The sequence below is a fragment of the Sander lucioperca genome, chromosome 8 (genome assembly GCF_008315115.2).
Source record: "Sander lucioperca isolate FBNREF2018 chromosome 8, SLUC_FBN_1.2, whole genome shotgun sequence".
NCBI classification, from domain to species: Eukaryota; Metazoa; Chordata; class Actinopteri; order Perciformes; family Percidae; genus Sander; species Sander lucioperca.
In genome coordinates, this window is record NC_050180.1 from 33,657,124 (window position 1) to 33,672,732 (window position 15,609).

Consider the following 15,609-nt stretch of genomic DNA (forward strand, 5'->3'; position numbering starts at 1 on the left):
TAGAGAGGGTGAGATGTAATAGGTCGCCCTCTGGTGGGATATTACAGACAATACACTGTAGATCCAGCCCCTGATTCACTCACATTCTATTATTATTTAGTATACTTTGATGAAAGATGAAAACTTGTGCGCATGTTAATATTTAGCACTCAATATTCAGTAAAAAAAAAAAAAAAAAGGTAGGGTTTTAAACTAATTCTTAACAGAAGGCATATTACTCTTAAAGGTGGAAAAGCCAGAATTAAAACCAACCTACAAGCAACAAATTATTCTCCAAAAGGGGGAAAACTATCAGATATGATAAAAAGCAGTTAGCAATGGTAAGTATACAATTGCTGATAAGGTACAGTATGTCACTGTTGTAGTAGACACACCCAAACGCACACAAATACATTGTGATACACATTACAGGTTAACACAACAGTCACGTCTGCCCATTCTACTCATTCATTGACACAATCCTACTTCAGTGTGTCATCTTGGAAGCACGGAGGAGCAAAACTACAAACTGGTGAACCGCTGGAAGAGATTTGAAGTCCATAAGAAAACGCAGTCTGTCTACGGGCCTCACTTTTTAAAATCGAATCCCCAAACCATCGAAAGAGGAGTACACGTACAAAAAACTCTTTCAAGGTTTTCCTCTCCCCCCCCCACAAAGAAACATCATGTCGGAAAGCTGCAGAGACAGTATCAAAACAAGAGATCAAATATTGCACCATCATTAGAATACAACAGCATTATCATGTACAAGAGATTAGAACAAAATCAACGATACACAATTGTTATGGTGTAATATACACAATCAAATGTGTAAGCTGTTGACACTGCATGCCATGTCAGCAATCTACAAATGCATTAGACTACAAACACTTACAAACATTGTTTGCATACACTGGTATACTGTATATACAGTGCACATATACATACATATATATATATATATATATATATATATATATACATATATATATATATATATATATACATATATATATATACATATACACACATATATATATATATATATATATATATATATATATATACATACATATACAAACTTAGCATCACATATAGAAATATACCCTGTAATGCCACCAGTCTTAAAAGAAACTAAGTAAAAGTAGTGTTCTATCAACTTGTCATTTGAAGAAATAAAAGCTGCACTTGAACAACGCTATGCAGGCTGCAGATCAACTGCTCTATTATATATTCAAACCCGATATATCTAACTGCTATTCCCATTAGTGTTAAATACTGTGTTCAATTGCCAAAAGTTAAAAAGTTGAGGTGAACCGTTAATTCTATGTCATGATGTGAGTATTTGCACTTGCATGAAGCAAGAAGTAAAAAGTGCCTTTTAAGTGTTCCTTAAAAAAAAAAGAAAAACCTCAACAAGCCTAGAGTTTTATGTGGTTGGCTTCAGGCCAACACGTTTACTTTCTTCCTAAATCTCTTTCCCATTAAGAACTAAGAACCTACTTGGCTATTAAATTAAGAGGCGCGAACTGAACAGTCATCAGATGATCATGTTTTCTTGGACATTCACTTTGGTACTGATTTCACATCCACAGAGAACGTGTCCACTTACAGATATTAATTCCATATATTCATACCTCAACAAAAGCTTCTTTTTTTTAAAAAAAAGAAGAAAAAAAAACTTCTTATGACTTCTACCAATAAAGCACATTTTCCACTAAATGACTAAAAATATGGCACGGATCTTTTGACACACGTCATTATCATGCAAACGAAAAAAATTAAAAAATTAAAGCTAGAAAAACAAAAGTTGGATTTAAACCCCAAATAAAAAAGGATGCTTTCAGTAGTAACAAATGGCATTGTAATACTTAAGTCATGTAAAACTTGTTCAAGTGTTATTTTTGCACGCGAAGAAATCAAGACACTAATCATGCAATTAAACACATCGAAAGTTGAGCAAGCATAGCATGCGACGGCATCCCACTGTTTCCAGACACCACGCCTTTACAGATTACCACCGAGAGACTGTGATGTCACCACTTTGTCTTCTCCGTCTCCGCCGAAACGGCAGCGCTACCTACAACCCGGCGCTTGCTTTGACGCATCTGCGGTTGTGTGATCCAGCAAACGTGTCACGTTTTCACACTTGCGCCCAACTGAACTGAAGCTAAATCCCACCCTCATCTCATGGAAGTCCTGGTTTTTGCTACTAGTTTGTTATCACAAATTAATCAACAAGTCGACCGTCAACTGTATGGTTAGTTGCATACCTGGTTGTGTGCTATGAATGGTTATTAACTTAAAAATGGCTTCTTCTTTTTTTTTTTGTTGTTGTGAAGATCCATGACTTCCTTTTGCATTTCCATCCGCTTTCTTTCGACTGTTATTTTGGCACCGAAGCACAAATGAACACACTTATGTATCTTGTTAACAACTTCACAAAGGCTTTCTCAGCAGAGGGATACAAATTCAGCTCTCCTTGAATACCCATCTTCTTCCCCTTCAGTGCCTACAGTGCTCCCAAACTCTTCCCACTGACTGTAAAGGGGAAATGTGTGTTTCCCCCTCTCCGGTAGCGTCTGCTTCCGGGTTAGAGGTCAACCATGGACACCTTTGCCAGGTCCTTAGTTCCCTGGAGAATTCTCTTCATATGACCCACTTTCGATATCCCCAGATCCTAAAGGATAAACAGGAAGACCAACACATTAAAGACACTTCGAGACATTTCTATTTCAAGTCACGTATTATAACCAAACATGGGCCTTTAGGGCGACCAAACTGAAATATCTCAACAACTGTTGTGTTGCAGACTGATCTCATTTTTGGCGTGTTATCAAGACACATAACCGCTTTTTAGCGTGTTTATCAATGCCATTTGGCCTCCATTGACTTACAGTACCTTGCGATTGCGTGTCAAGTTCTCCTGAGAAAAGAACTTTTGTTCTGGTTTTTTTCCAGCAAAATTTCGCACGTTTTTTAAACTAATGTATTTCAATGGGAAGCATGTTTCGTGATCACAGCACAATTCTCAAGAAGATGACGTAGCATTAAGAGCGACTACGGTAGCGAGTATTATGAAAGGCCGAAAATCTGTGTAGGGGGAAAATCTTCTTTTCCTAAACCCAATCCATCCCGCTGTATACGGCGTAGACATACACGCGGATAGCTCAAAATGCATACAGATAACACACCACAAAGTGGCGTGTATGTTTACGCGAAGTCATGATGTCACGTTGTGTGTTTGATGGATTGAGTGTGTGTGTGTGTGTGCACAGATATCCAAGGTGCACAAATTAAATTTGAATCCTAAAGACTTTGGTTGATCCTCTTGACTTTTATCTCTAACTTCACCATGAGGTCGGGCAGTTGTGGTTCTGAGTGAAATGTCTCAAAACTACGGGGAGAGATATGTCTCATAAGATTTGTGTGAGCAGATTGACAATCGGTGTGTAAATGTGAAAACCTGTAAATATGAAAGCACATTTCACACATACAAAGAAAAGATTTGTAACCTCACAAAAAAGAATTTGCAAAATTAAACAAGCTCCACGAATAAAACAAAGAATAATATCTGTAAGTAAATTACACACATTTACAAATAAATGAAAAGCATTTGTGAACATTTACAACTTTCAAACCGACATTTGTGAATCCAGTTGTTACGTATCTGTGAATCAAAAAGGCATTTGCGGATCTCATTTCTACACGTGTGGATCTGCATTTTACACACACACACACACACACACACACACACACACACACACACACACACACATACACACACACACACACACACACATACATACACACACACACACACACAAATAGTGCATTTCACTATCTTTGTGGGGACCCGTCATTGACATAATGCATTCCCTAGCCCCTTACCCTAACCTTAACCATCACAACTAAATGCCTAACCTTAACCCTTCCCCTCACCCTAACCATAACCTAATTCTAACCCTAATCCTACAACCAAGTCTTAACCCTCAAACAGCCCTTTAAAGTTGTGGGGTCCAGCATTTTGGCCCCACAAAGCTGTCGGGACCCCACAAGTATACTGGACTCCCGGTATTTGGACCCCACGAATATAGTTAAACAAGAACACACACACACACACACACACACACACACACATTCCTGTTAAAACAAAGTGTGCAGCAACATTGAGTTAGAGTGTACTGTTTGGTCACCTAGAAATCTAATATCTACTTTTTGTCTGCATTTTTTAAAATATTGAATATGCAGCAAAAGTGATTTGATTTCTGGCTGGTTCATTTTCAAATGAAATATTCGATCCCTGCAGGCTTTTTTCCCTCGGCGCAGCCTTGTTCTTCCTGACTTTGCGCCTTCTGAAGCCATGTTGACAGCTGGATGAGAGCATGAATGGAGGGGAGGGGGTGCCGGTTGATGGTTAGGGTCAGACTGTGGGATATACCACCTCAAACACACAACCGTTCTTTGTGTTTCTGCCAGTGGATTACAAAGCAGCCTGTTTTTCTTTTGTTTGTTTTTATGAAAGACATGTTGACATGTCACAGTAGGAAAAGCACAGTTGTAAATAATAAAATGAATGATTGAATGATCCATTTAGTTGCTTTGGCTTTGTGCATGCTGGCTCACTCACAATGTCATCACATACTGCGGCCATGTTCAGACAAAACGTAGCAACACGTTATGTCTGAGTTTACAGACATGTCTCTGCTGATTGGGTATCACCTGTGACGCAGCCAATAAACGAGGGACACACCCACCAAACGAGGAAAAAATATATCTTCTATATGTTGTTCAACCAGGAAACCGTAGCAAAACGGTAAGCATAGAACAGAGCCATTGTTAATGTTATTAGTAACACCTGTGCTTTTTTTTTTTTTACTGACGAGTCAAAATGTCTGCTTGTGCTAGCATGCTAGTTGTTGCTGATGAGATGCTGTCACACATATTTTTTTCCGCCGTCAGCATCGTTGCCATTTAAACAGAATTACTGTGTTTTTTTATGTGGTCAGCTGTCAAACAGAAACAGAAAATGAATACAAGTGGATTGAGTGATCTTGGAAGGGGTTGATGTGCCTCCAGCAATGCAGTATCACGGAACAGTTGTGCACACTACGCTGCTAACCTGGTTCAAGCAGGCGAGCAGCGAACAGCTTACCGAGGTCAATCACGGAACCAAAGTTTCCAGTTCTCCACTGGATTACCAAACACACCGCCTCAGTTCTCCTGGTGATCTCAGCATAGCTAATTGTGCTGCTTTTAAAGACATAATTCTTTATTCATTTAGTTAAAAAAAATCTGTTCAATGCTTCAGGTGTCAATTATAACTTTTCTTAACGTTATCATTTAACCTGGGCTGCAACTTAAAGTTCCCATGGCATGACAATTTCACTTTATGAGTTTTTTTTTTAACATTAATGTGAGTTCCCCCAGCCTGCCTATGGTCCCCCTGTGGCTAGAAATAGTGATAGGTGTAAACCGAGCCCTGGGTATCCTGCTCTGCCTTTGAGGAAATAGAGCTACAACCATGGCCGCAAGCTGGTCAAGGCCACACCCCCACCCTCCACCTTGCCCCCCCCCCCCCTCTCCTCCTCAATAGCATTTAAAGCTACAGACACAGAAATGGCACATCCTAAGGAAAGCTCATTGTGGGACTGGCTCTAGTGGCTGTAATTCTGCACCAAGGCTGAATTTCGGGAAAGAGACTTCAGATACAGTATTAGGGGACCACTAAGGCCTATATAAAAGAGACTTCAGATACAGTATTAGGGGACCACTAAGGTCTATATAAAAGAGACTTCAGATACAGTATTAGGGGACCACTAAGGTCTATATAAAAGAGACTTCAGATACAGTATTAGGGGACCACTAAGGTCTATATAAAAGAGACTTCAGATACAGTATTAGGGGACCACTAAGGTCTATATAAAAGAGACTTCAGATACAGTATTAGGGGACCACTAAGGTCTATATAAAAGAGACTTCAGATACAGTATTAGGGGACCACTAAGGTCTATATAAAAGAGACTTCAGATACAGTATTAGGGGACCACTAAGGTCTATATAAAGAGACTTCAGATACAGTATTAGGGGACCACTAAGGTCTATATAAAAGAGACTTCAGATACAGTATTAGGGGACCACTAAGGTCTATATAAAAGAGACTTCAGATACAGTATTAGGGGACCACTAAGGCCTATATAAAAGAGACTTCAGATACAGTATTAGGGGGCCACTAAGGCCTATATAAAAGCATCCAAAAAGCAGCATGTCATAGGACCTTTAAAGGGACAGGATCTCGTGGCATCTAGCGGTGAGATTGCAGATTGCTGGACTTCCTCCTACTGTATATAAAAGGGCGCTGCAGTCTTGTAATTATGGAGTAAAAGTCTGCGCAGCAGTGATTGGGCGGTGGAGCCGCGTTATCCAAGTCCCACCCATACACCCACCGGACCAATTGCAAGTCAGTCACAGCTGTCAATCATGACGTTTGGCCCTGTTTTTATTTTATTTTTTATAGCATCAAATAACTATTAAAAACCAAACTGATCAGGAAAATGAACGTTTGAACAAACATCAGCATGATCAGAACTACCTAAAATGACAGAAACCATCGTTGGGAAATTTTTATTTGACATGTATTTAGATTTTTTTGTTTGGCCCATGTCCCATCCGCTAACATGGAGGGGGCGACGTATATGACCTTTACTGCAGCCAGCCACCCGGAGGCAATCCAGATGTTTGGGATCCACTTTTCCAGTCGATGCATCAACCACCTCCCTTTCCAAGCCTGTAGTAGAAGCTACAGTGGCCTTCAGGTAACATTATTGTTTATTTAGAAACAGTGTCTCCATTACATAGTTTGTCCACCAGAGAGCACTGACACATTTATTCTTTAACTGTAGAATGCTTAGTATTGGTCACAATATTTTAATGACCAAATCTAAGAGATAATTATCAAAATCCGTTTCGTTTGTAATATGCATCGTTAAGAATGTTCTTGTAATCATATTCTTTAACTCACAAATAGTGATATTGGGATCAGCATCATAATCCAGTCTCAGCCAGGCCCTTATTTCTGTTAATCAAAGTTTCATAACAATGTTTTTTTTCACTTCTGTGTACGGGTGTTTGTTTGTGCTCCCTTTAGGAGCACAGCAGGAGAGCTGGTGTTTGCATGACACCTACATTTTGAGGATGAAGGCATCACGCAAACGTCCAACGGATCACAATAAATTTAAGTGACTGTGTGTGAATGACTGATTTTATTCTCCTGTAAACTCAACGGGAAGGCCTCCACACAATCTTCAAATGTCACATCTAAACTCACTGCCTGAATATGCACTTCTTCTGGTCCTCTACAACCAGCCCAGTTTTTGTCCTTCCCATCCCCATCCCCATCCCCCATCGCCGCCCTGTAGGCTTCCCCTCTTCAGCAGATACACAATGTTAGTGGGTTACAGCGAGTCTCTTTCACCAAGCAACGATCAGACAGTAGAAGCCAAGCAGAGCAATGCAGCGCAGGACGAGAGGTGGCAAAAACAGGGAGACATCTAACAGGTTGAAGAGCAAAGAAATACAGTAGACAGAGAGAAAGAGTTGATTGTTGGTTGGACGAGAGAGCTCACACAGATTCACTTAACAGGTGTGTGTGTGTGTGTGTGTGTGTGTGTGTGTGTGTGTGTGTGTGTGTGTGTACCTTCAGGTCCCTCCTCTCCAAGTGCAGAAGCTCCGAGCCTCGGATGTCGTGTCGGATGAAAGTGTCTCTGTACTCCCCCAGACTCAGCTGTTCCAGCCAGACGCCCACCTCCTCTGTGCCCCATCTCTCCACTACACACATGGCAGAGCAGAGAGAGGCTCAGGGCGCCTAACGGGTATCCACACACACACACACACACACACACACACACACACACACACACACACACACACACACGCACACACTGCCACACACCACAAGCTTTCACTCTCAATTTTCCTCAACTGCTTGTCCCATTCACGTTCTCTTTCTCTCGCGGCACATATATATGTGAATATGAATATGTCATCACACACACACACAACCTCACAAATGGGCACACATTTTGTGGTAAATCACTGAAAGAAAAGATGGAATAAAAATGGAGGTAGAGCGCCAGAGAGGAAGGGAAGAGGGAGAGCAGTGGCGGCAGCTGGCGGAGGAGGAAGGAGCTCGACAAAGGCCAAGAGGTTGGTCAGAGCAAGGCAGTGGCCGATGCCGTTCCAGGGAAGAGACTGGGGGCATGCATATCATCGACCAATATCAGAACACACAGAGAGAAAGTAAGAGGTAAAGGGAGGCAGAAGCCTGTGCGGTCTGCAGGAAATACAACCCAACTGATCAAGAAACCAGCCCACGATGGGAGCAAGGGCTCTTAAACCTGATCTGCTGAACATGTACTTTTTTTTTATTCCTGTTAAAACAAATACCCACTAAGTGTGCAGCAACATCGAGTTAGAGTGTACTGTTTGGTCACCTAGAAATCTGATATCGACTTTTTGTCTGCAATTTTTTAAATACTGAATATGCAGCAAAAAGTGATTTGATATTATGGCTGGTTCATTTTCAAATGAAATATTCGATCCCTGCAGGCTTTTGTCCCTCGGCGCAGCCTTGTTCTTCCTGACTTTGCGCCTTCTGAAGCCATGTTGACAGCTGGATGAGAGCATGAATGGAGGCGAGGGGGTGCCGGTTGATGGTTAGGGTCAGACTGTGGGATATACCACCTCAAACACACAACCGTTCTTTGTGTTTCTGCCAGTGGATTACATTGAAGTAATACCTTTATGCGTGTATTGTAATATGATGGTAGTGAAAGGTAACCATGACCACTGTTGGAGGAACCAAGTTTATTTTGTGTGTAAAGTTGAAACACAGTGGTCACTTATACATTATGAATGAATGAATGAATGAATGAATGAATGAATGAATGAATGAATGAAGGATGGTAGCACTTCCTGCTAATCCTTCTTGTTTCCACTTTGTGGAAGTATAAAAATAATCTATGTGTCTCATGTATTCAACCACAAGAAAGCTAAGGGAAACGAAACAACATCCATACTATCTCATATAAAGTTAAACGCCACACTTTGATTGACAAATCAAATCTTGCCTCGCCTCTTATGTAGAATTACTGGAGCCGCAGCAATATTTGAGTTTGTCATTCAGTGCATTTGGATTTAATGCTACCATCCTTTCAAATAAAAGGCAGTAACAAAACATTTTGAGGCGGACAGAGTCGGCAGATGAGACAGACTCTGACTGATCCCCCATCCTGTCTGTCCAGTCTGTTCACTACTGGGAAAAAAAAGTGTGGGCACACCCCTACCTGACTGAGGGCTCGTCTTCTTGGCGGCCTTCTCCTTCTTGAACTTGGGCACTATGCGAAACATGCTGCTGCGACTGTTCCTCTTGCCGTAACCCAGAGAGGGGTCCTGGTACACAAGCACAGTCAACCTATAGCCTTTCATTTAGCTACTCAGCTCTCCCGTTACTGGCTGGAGCCATGTTACACTGAAGACGTACAGTATGTGTGTGTGCAGATAGCTCTTAGTCATGTTCAGGAGTCTAACACAAAGACTACGTTTACATGCACACCGGTTTTTGCCCTTATTCCGAAAAAGACAATATTCCAACTAAGCTGTTTACATGGCTAATGAAAGTCAATATTCCACTAATATTCCTGTTTACATGCAGCCGTGCAAAACAAGAATTTTTCAACGTTTTCCACCGAAGGGCAGACTTGTTGGACTGTGCGAACACAGCGTCCCTCTTTCTTTCCTTCAACCACCTTCCTGAAAAGGTCTCCGTTGCGATGTTTGTGCACATCTATAAACCTGTTGATATCAAAGTCTTTCATAATATTTAAAAGTAGCTGTGTGTTATTTTTTTTGAGCATGCATCTCTACCGCAGCCAGACTCACTTGAACTGTTGGCTGGTTGGTTCGTGTACAACAACCATAGCAAAACACAGAGCTGACCGTAAGCCGTAAACAGGCCATAAACAGGCCATAAACTGTCACAAACTGCTCTAAAAACCCTGATCGAGACGCATATTCCGAATGCGCGGTATACATGTCCAAAGAATGCCTCTAAAACCTGAATAATACCGGGATATCCCACGTCTTAATCAGAAAATGCTAAATTCGGAAAAAGGCCTTATTCAGAATATCCAACCGCAATATGCTGTTTAAATGACCCGAATCAAATTCGGAATATTGTCATATTCGGAATATTTAATGAAATATTAGTGTGCATGTAAACGTACTCAGTGTTATGTACATGTTCATATGTGTGTGAGTTTTTGCCGAGGCTGCTTACCTCCTCATCATTGGGCTGCAGTATATGGTAGAGCCAGGGGACCTCTCCCAGTTTGGCCAGTTCCAACTCCAGACTCTGCAGAGCACTGGACAGCTGGTCCTCCTCTGGCTGGTCCAGTTGCTGCGAAAGGGGGGAAAACACAAGTCGAGATCAACTACACGCAACCCCAACTTACAATAAACCTGAATTATCCTTTAAGGCCACAGTATCGTTGAGACATTAAAGCTAGAGTGCGGAGCTTTTACATATAAATGAACGTCCGTTACATTCAAGCCCTTGCTAAACAAGTTACTGCAATGCTGAGTAAACCTATCACCGCCAGGGAAAGCTCTTTGTATTTCTCAGTATACCAGAGTTGTGTTGTCTGGTTTTCGGTGGCAACATTCGTACGGTGGCGCACCGGAAGTGATACCAATACAGCTTATTTGTACCAGAGACAGTTTAGAACCGAGACATCCCAAGTAATTTCCTATATCTGTGTCACGTGGGTTTCTCCACCGCCGCGCCTCTTTAAGAGACTAGCGGCAGGTCCTGAGTGTGTCGATTCCAATGGGAGAAGTGAACGTGAACACAGCTTATGAGCGATCCTTTTGCCCCATAGTCACCAAAGTATATATTGGACCCATTTATCATAAGCCACATATCTCCAGAACATTCTGACACTAAAATAGCATTTTTCAGATGGACACATCAGGAGAAAACTAACTACATTAATCTCTGTGATGCTAAATAGGTCTTTTAGCGGTGTGAATATCTAACCTTAGCAAAAGATACATTTATACATTTTACAAATATAACTTTTTCATGCATCCATTCAACATTCGCTACACTTTTAAACGAGGCCCTGCCCAGTTAGGAGACAGGACGTGTGTAGCGTTTCATACCATTGGGGCAGCGTGAAATGTGCTTTATTATAGAGAATAATTTGTACTCAGAACAAATAGTTTATTAACTCCACAGCAACGTCGTTATATGCGCAGTACACAATGCGCTGTCAACCAACCTTGACACCTACAGTTCTTCCCAGCGAAGCTGCTTATTTTTGCTATATTTTGACCTTACCAAACTCGCACAACAAATTGCCTTGCTTCAAGACCCACAGGTTCACTCTTGAGTTTGGTAAATCTGCTTTTTGTTTCCATGCACCAAAAGCATGGAACCACCTTCAATGTTCACTTAAGCTGGACACTCTTACTACCCCTGGTTATTTTAAGACTGTTATTTCAGATCATTTCACTTCTGTGTGCAACTGTTTTCATTGAGTATTATTTATTTGTTTTGTGTTTTATGTTCTATGTGTCTTGTATCTCGGCAAAATTGAAAAACGAAGGACATGTTAATGATTTCCGAGATTTTTAAATAAAGGTTATAATAATTTTTTGGCTCTCTGATTGGTTACGAAATGTCAGTCCACCTGTTTCACCCAAAACCTTGACAGACTCGACTTAAGTGCGTCGACAGTGTTTGCGTAATTATACTCACTGCCAGAGGGGGGAGACAAACGTTCTGCACTCCAGCTTTAAAGGGCATGAAAATTTCACTTTATGAGGTTTTTTAACATTAATATGAGTTCCCCCAGCCTGCCTATGGTCCCCCAGTGGCTAGAAATGGCGACAGATGTAAACCGAGCCCTGGGTATCCTGCTCTGCCTTTGAGGAAATGAAAGCTCAGATGGGCCGATCTGAAATCTTCCCTTTATGACGTCATAAGGGGAAAGGTTACCTCCCCTTTCTCTGCTTTGCCCGCCCAGACAATTTGGCCCATAAGAGAGAGAGAGACATCATGGCTTGCAAACAAGCGAAACATGGCAGTTGGTCAAGGCCACACCCCCACCCTCCACCTTGCCCCCCCTCTCTCCTCCTCAATAGCATTTAAAGCTACAGACACAGAAATGGCACATCCTAAGGAAAGCTCATTGTGGGACTGGCTCTAGTGGCTGTAATTCTGCACCAAGGCTGAATTTCAGGAAAGAGACTTCAGATACAGTATTAGAGGACCACTAAGGTCTATATAAAAGAGACTTCAGATACAGTATTAGAGGACCACTAAGGTCTATATAAAAGAGACTTCAGATACAGTATTAGAGGACCACTAAGGCCTATATAAAAGAGACTTCAGATACAGTATTAGGGGACCACTAAGGTCTATATAAAAGAGACTTCAGATACAGTATTAGAGGACCACTAAGGCCTATATAAAAGAGACTTCAGATACAGTATTAGAGGACCACTAAGGTCTATATAAAAGAGACTTCAGATACAGTATTAGAGGACCACTAAGGCCTATATAAAAGAGACTTCAGATACAGTATTAGGGGACCACTAAGGCCTATATAAAAGAGACTTCAGATACAGTATTAGAGGACCACTAAGGTCTATATAAAAGAGACTTCAGATACAGTATTAGGGGACCACTAAGGCCTATATAAAAGAGACTTCAGATACAGTATTAGGGGACCACTAAGGTCTATATAAAAGAGACTTCAGATACAGTATTAGGGGACCACTAAGGCCTACATAAAAGCATCCAAAAAGCAGCATGTCATAGGACCTTTAAATAATGTGGAGAAAAAGTAAAAGAAAGTAATGAATGTAGGGATAAAGTCTCCATAATAACTCACCAGAGAGACTCGGCCCAACAGCAGAGACTCGGTCTCGTTGTACAGAGCCTTGACAGTGCTGGCCACCTCTATAGCTGTGTTTCTGGTCAGACTCTGGAAACGGGACACAACAGTTATTTAGTTCTGCTAGCTCACGCATCCCACAACAAACACAGCAGTGCAAGTGTACTTTAATATAACGATTCTGGAAGCTTCTGCTCTTATTTGGAGCATTAGAATAGCTTGGCTTCAGGTCAAAACTGGTTGAAATGGTTTGTTTGTCGTTTCAGTTTGTCAGGTTATCAAGAACTCTCTCTAAAAAGTAAAGGAAAATGTGACACCTTTTAAAGCATTAGTCTGTAACGCTCTGCATAGAGAAAGATATTATTGTTTTAAAATATATACATGTAAACTGTGTTTAAACACAAACTGCTGATTATTTAGACACACCATTCACAGGTTTAGGCAACCTATTGGGTTTAAACTTGTCTTCAACTCTTAAAATGCTGCTGATGACAGCAACCTGACTAAAAAACCTCCATATGTTGTGTGATGCATGTTGATAGCAAACCTCTGGGAACTTGGGGTGTGTTTTGTTGATGGCGTGAGACGAGGCGTTAACAGCATGAGCCAGCTCTTGCTCTAAAAGCCCATTGGTCTTCGCAGCCTCACATATCCTGTCATTGGACAGAGCACACGTCAGTGGGCACCATTCATGATAAAACAACATAAGAGAAAATGGGGATTTCCTGGATTCTACATACATATCTGTAAAGCCTGTGGACCTGATATTCATAGGAGCACACGTTCACCTTGTAATGAGCTCCTCAGCGGCTCGGGCGCACATCTGCACCAGGGCGGCCTCCTCTTCCGTAGCCAGATCCACAGACTGCTGTGGGTAGAGGTGAGGCCGCAAAGGAGGCTTATCATACTTCAACTTGTCCTCCCATGACTTCAATGTGTTCTCAAACGCCTGCAGGGAAAAATCAAAGGATGAGTACATATCATGTGAAGAAATTCTTGTAAAGCTTTGTCCATCTACCAGCAAGTAAACCCAAACTTGTCACTCATGTTCATTTTATTCTCCAAACTTTCCAGACACCTGCTGATATTCACTGAGCCCCACTCATGGATGTACAATAAGAACCGGATACAGCGTTAGAGGCAGACACCGTTCATTGCTATGAGAGTTGCTCAGTGGTGCATTAAGCCTTCATGGAGCCAAAAATGACCCGGATGATCGGGGCTGCTTATGCACTGTGGGGCCCACAGAGCAGGCACACTGGATACCTTCTCTGGCCGAGCCGGCTACTTCCGGTTTAGTGCTCCGCTTACTTGAATAGGGATTAAATTATTTAATCATGCGGCTCTTCTAGACTTTCCAAATCAGTCCTTCCAGAAAAATGCGGAGTTTTTTTGTGATTGTTGCGGGCAAAAATCCTTGATTATACGGCACGTTTTCTTAAAAAATTATGAAATCATGCAAGCCCTGCATATTTTGCGCAGAAATCGGCAATTTATGCGGCGAAAGGGCGGCGTATTTGAAAAAATGCAGCCACCGCATAAATATGCGGACTTTGGCTGATTATGCATTGAATTATGCGATTGCATAATCGCGTTTTTCTGGAGGGACTGCCAAATGTTATCGGGCAGAATAGATCAAATTCTGATAGTGAAACAAGTCAATTTGCGGGGGTTGTGACGCTCAAAACATAGGATCCACTGATTTACAGACAAGTATTTTTCGGCCAGAAGGCCTCACATGACGGGCCGGGAGTTGCAATTCCACCGTTTGGCTGCTATGTTCAATTTGCTTCAAAGCCTGGCCCCACTTCCCCTCCGTCCCTCTTCCTCACCCGGTCTCTGGTGAGCATCTGAGCCCTGTTCTTGTGCTGGATCTTGATGACTCCAGGCGGTTGGATCCAGGCCTCACCGTCCACCTGAATGGGAACCCCCTCATCACCCAGGATAGTAATCTTCACTGTTCGACACTGATTTGGGCAGAAAAGGTTTCAATTAGATGTGCTTCTTATGTGTATTTCTTTTCATGTTGTTCTGAGTGTGTGTGTGTGTGTGTGTGTGTGTGTGTGTGTGTGTGTGTGTGTGTGTGTGTGTGTTTTCTCACCTGTGCTATGCGGTGGTGTTGCAGTTTGATGACTCTGGACACAGCCATCTGCATGCTCCCAAACACAGCCACGACTTCTAGGATCTTATCATCAAACGATGGGGCACAGAAGATCTGCACGACACACAATGACGACATTCAGGAACTCTATGTGCGCTACCATGTTGCATCTATCGACTGTGTACTGTTTAACCAATCATTTAAATCTATTTCACAAGGGTTAGGCTAGTGTTGTTCTATATTCTGTGTTCATCTGTCTCTCAATACTCAATACTACCAAATGCTTTTCTTCTTACTGACGATGTACATTTTAGAAAAGTATAAGCAATTTCCTAAATATTATGCAGTAATGTCAAATATGTCAATAATGGCTTTGAATCCACAGGAAATGCAGGGTTGATTCATTTGTTAACAATAAGAAAACTATAAAATATCACCAGCGAACATCCTTTTATGTTATTGTGAGAAGGAGGATTTGTGAGCCCATACTTTCTTCAATATTTGTATATTTAAAAAAAAAAAAAAAAAAAACTGCCTCAAAGGAGACATTTGCGCTGTCAGCTCAGTTTA

The 15,609-nt window shown here is 41.6% G+C and overlaps 1 protein-coding gene across 9 annotated transcripts in view; it reads right to left on the minus strand.

Moving 5' to 3' along the window:
* Positions 1-1,991: 1,991 nt before the first annotated feature.
* dgkh (diacylglycerol kinase, eta) overlaps positions 1,992-15,609 on the minus strand; it is an 80,985-nt gene continuing 67,367 nt past the window's right edge. For 5 of the 9 annotated variants that reach the window (XM_031295793.2, XM_031295708.2, XM_031295953.2 and 2 more), the window contains 9 exons: positions 15,040-15,153; positions 14,771-14,905; positions 13,727-13,887; positions 13,486-13,591; positions 12,936-13,028; positions 10,316-10,435; positions 9,324-9,429; positions 7,676-7,806; positions 1,992-2,659 (listed from right to left, as the gene is read on the minus strand). In XM_031295793.2, the coding sequence (XP_031151653.1) occupies positions 2,573-2,659; positions 7,676-7,806; positions 9,324-9,429; positions 10,316-10,435; positions 12,936-13,028; positions 13,486-13,591; positions 13,727-13,887; positions 14,771-14,905; positions 15,040-15,153 (1,053 nt within the window). In that variant the 3' untranslated portion in view covers positions 1,992-2,572. Of the gene's footprint in view, positions 2,660-7,675; positions 7,807-9,323; positions 9,452-10,315; positions 10,436-12,935; positions 13,029-13,485; positions 13,592-13,726; positions 13,888-14,770; positions 14,906-15,039; positions 15,154-15,609 lie in introns of all 9 variants that reach the window. The other 4 variants (XM_031296038.2, XM_036004207.1, XM_036004204.1 and 1 more) reach the window with 3 other exon arrangements.